This window comes from Eimeria mitis, genomic scaffold (genome assembly GCF_000499745.2).
Source record: "Eimeria mitis Houghton genomic scaffold, Emh_scaff1739, whole genome shotgun sequence".
Taxonomy (NCBI): Eukaryota; Apicomplexa; class Conoidasida; order Eucoccidiorida; family Eimeriidae; genus Eimeria; species Eimeria mitis.
In genome coordinates, this window is record NW_013570055.1 from 6,464 (window position 1) to 8,878 (window position 2,415).

Consider the following 2,415-nt stretch of genomic DNA (forward strand, 5'->3'; position numbering starts at 1 on the left):
GCAACAGCAGCAGCAGCAGAGTAGAAGAGCTTCAGGGCCCCATGGAGATGGGCGCCGCCTCCGCGGGCTGCAGGAGCTGCACCTGAGCAGCATAGAAGCACAGCGGATCCCTTCGCCCCCAAGCCAGCACCCTCATCACCGCCACTACTACCAGCAGCAGCAGCTGCTGCAGCAGCAACTGCAGCAGCAACACCAGCAGCTGCTCTATGGGGCTTACGGCGCATCCTCGCCATACATGAGCAACGCTGGGGCCCGGCGGCACGTGGATGGGGCCGGGGCCTCTCCAGGGGCCTCGTCAGAAGAAGGCAGCAGCAGCGGCAGCAGCAGCAGCAGCAGCAGCAGCAGCAGGAGTGCAGCAGATCGCAGTCCAGGCGGCGTTGCGGCAACAACACCGAATACGCAGCAAAGGGGAGATGGCCGTGCTGCAGAAGAGCAGCAAGAGCAGCAGCAGCAGCAGCAGGAACAACAGGAGGAAGGGCAGCAGCAGCTGCAGCTGCAGCAGCAAGGCAGCGGGGGCAGTATTTCATCGGAGCGAAGCAGCATAGACAGCAGAGACGACGCCGCCGCTGCTGGTATACAGGAGGGGGGTGGGGCCCGCAGCAGCAGCAGCAGCAGCGGCGCCTGGGCCCGTTCAGAGCAGCAGCAGCAGCTGCCGCCCCGCAAAGAAACAGCAGCAACGGCTACTCCCTCTACTGCTGCTGCTGCTGCTGCTGCTGCAAGACCTTTTGCGGGGACGCCGTGCTGCTCAGCAGCAGACGGAGAGGGAGGCAGAGGGCTCACGCGGGGCCGCTGCTTCAGCGACCTCGCCACCCACTGCCAGTACCCCCTCTCGCCTCAGGCAGCAGCAGCGGCATCTGCTCAAGCCTCTCCTGCAGCAGCAGGCGCAGCAGCAGCAGCAGCAGCANTCAGGCAGCAGCAGCGGCATCTGCTCAAGCCTCTCCTGCAGCAGCAGGCGCAGCAGCAGCAGCAGCAGCAGCAACAGCAGCGCAGGGAGGATCTGCCGCAGCGGACTCGACAGCTGTGCCAGCTGCTGCTCGTGAGCGGACGCAGCAACGGAAGAATTTGTATGGACGAGGGTCCCCTGCTGCTGCTGCTGCTGCTGCTGCTGCTGGCGAGCCGCGAGGTCGCGGCGCCGCGGGGCCGCTGGTTTTGAGTTCCTCAGCAGCAACAGCAGCAACAGCAGCAGCAGTTGCAGCAGCAGAAGCAGCTGACGCCTTGCTGCCGTCTGCGGGCCTCAGTGGCAATGGGAGCAGCGGAGAGGAGGATGGGGGCGGCGGCCGTTTGCGTGTCACCTGGAGGATCCGCTCAGGAGACAGCAGCAGCAGCCCCAGCAGCAGCAACAGCAACAGCAACAGCAGCAGCAACAGCAGCAGCAGCAGCAACAGAAACCGCAGCAGCTGCTTGTCTCGGGGTGCATTCAATCTCAAGTCCTTCCTGGTGGCGACGACGCCGGCAGTTCAGGTGTCTCTACAGTCGGGCAGCTCTCTGTGCAGCAGCAGGAGCGCCAACAGCAGCAGCAGCAACAGCAGCGATGGTGGCAGCAGCAGCAGCAGTGACAGCGGCAGCAGCAGCAGTAGCAACAGCAGCAGCAACAGCAACAACGCCAGCGGCAGCAGCGCCAGCAGGGATTCGGGTTCGATGCAAGCAGAGTCAGGCTGCGCGGATGATGCATCTGCAGCAGCCTCAACACCAGCAGCAGCAGAAGCATCCGCAGCAACATCCCCCCCAGCAGCAGCAGCAACAGCAGCAACAGCAGCAACAGCAGCAGCAGCGGCAGCAGCAGCAGCAGGATCTGTATCAAGCGACAGCGACAAGAAGCTAAGCCGCGAGGGCTCTCTGAGTTTCCGCCTGAGCGACCTGTGGCTCTCCTTCGATGACCCCAGCATCTTCGGCCTGGAGGTCCCGCTGCTGGACGAGGAGCGGAGGCCCATCTATGTTGTCTACGTCCCCTACCTCTCCGCCTTGCACCTGTTCCCGCGTCGCAGCAGCAGCAGCAGCAGCAGCAGCAGCAGTGGCAGTGGCAGTGGCAGCAGCAGCAGTGGCAGTGGCAGCGGCAGCAGGGTGGTGCCAGGTGAGGGTTGTTCCCCGCGTAGCAGCGACAGTGCGAGCATGGGTGGTAGCCCAGCCCAGGGGCCCCAAAGGGGGCCCCTGAGGGGGCCCCCAAGAGGGGGGGCCCCCGAGAGCGGGGGCTTTCGTTTTATGGAGGTGCGGCTGCCGTACCAGCGGCGGCCGCTGTCGCAGCAGGTGACCCAGCTGCTGGAGGGGGTCGAGGTGGCGCAGACGCAGCAGCTCAAGCTGCTGCACTCAGACTCAAGAGATCTATCAGATGACTCCTGGTGAGAATAGAAATAATAATAAAATATTATTATTTTTTATTTTTATTTTTGTTTTTATTGGAGGATGTGCTGCTGTTGC

At 63.5% G+C, this 2,415-nt stretch overlaps 1 protein-coding gene across 1 annotated transcript in view; it reads left to right on the forward strand.

Moving 5' to 3' along the window:
• EMH_0042650 (uncharacterized protein) overlaps nucleotides 1-2,415 on the forward strand; it is a gene marked incomplete at both ends in the record, with an annotated part of 8,405 nt that overhangs the window by 4,316 nt on the left and 1,674 nt on the right. The window contains 3 exon segments of the mRNA XM_013495763.1: nucleotides 1-902; nucleotides 906-1,036; nucleotides 1,117-2,336. Coding sequence (XP_013351217.1) covers nucleotides 1-902; nucleotides 906-1,036; nucleotides 1,117-2,336 — 2,253 coding nt within the window.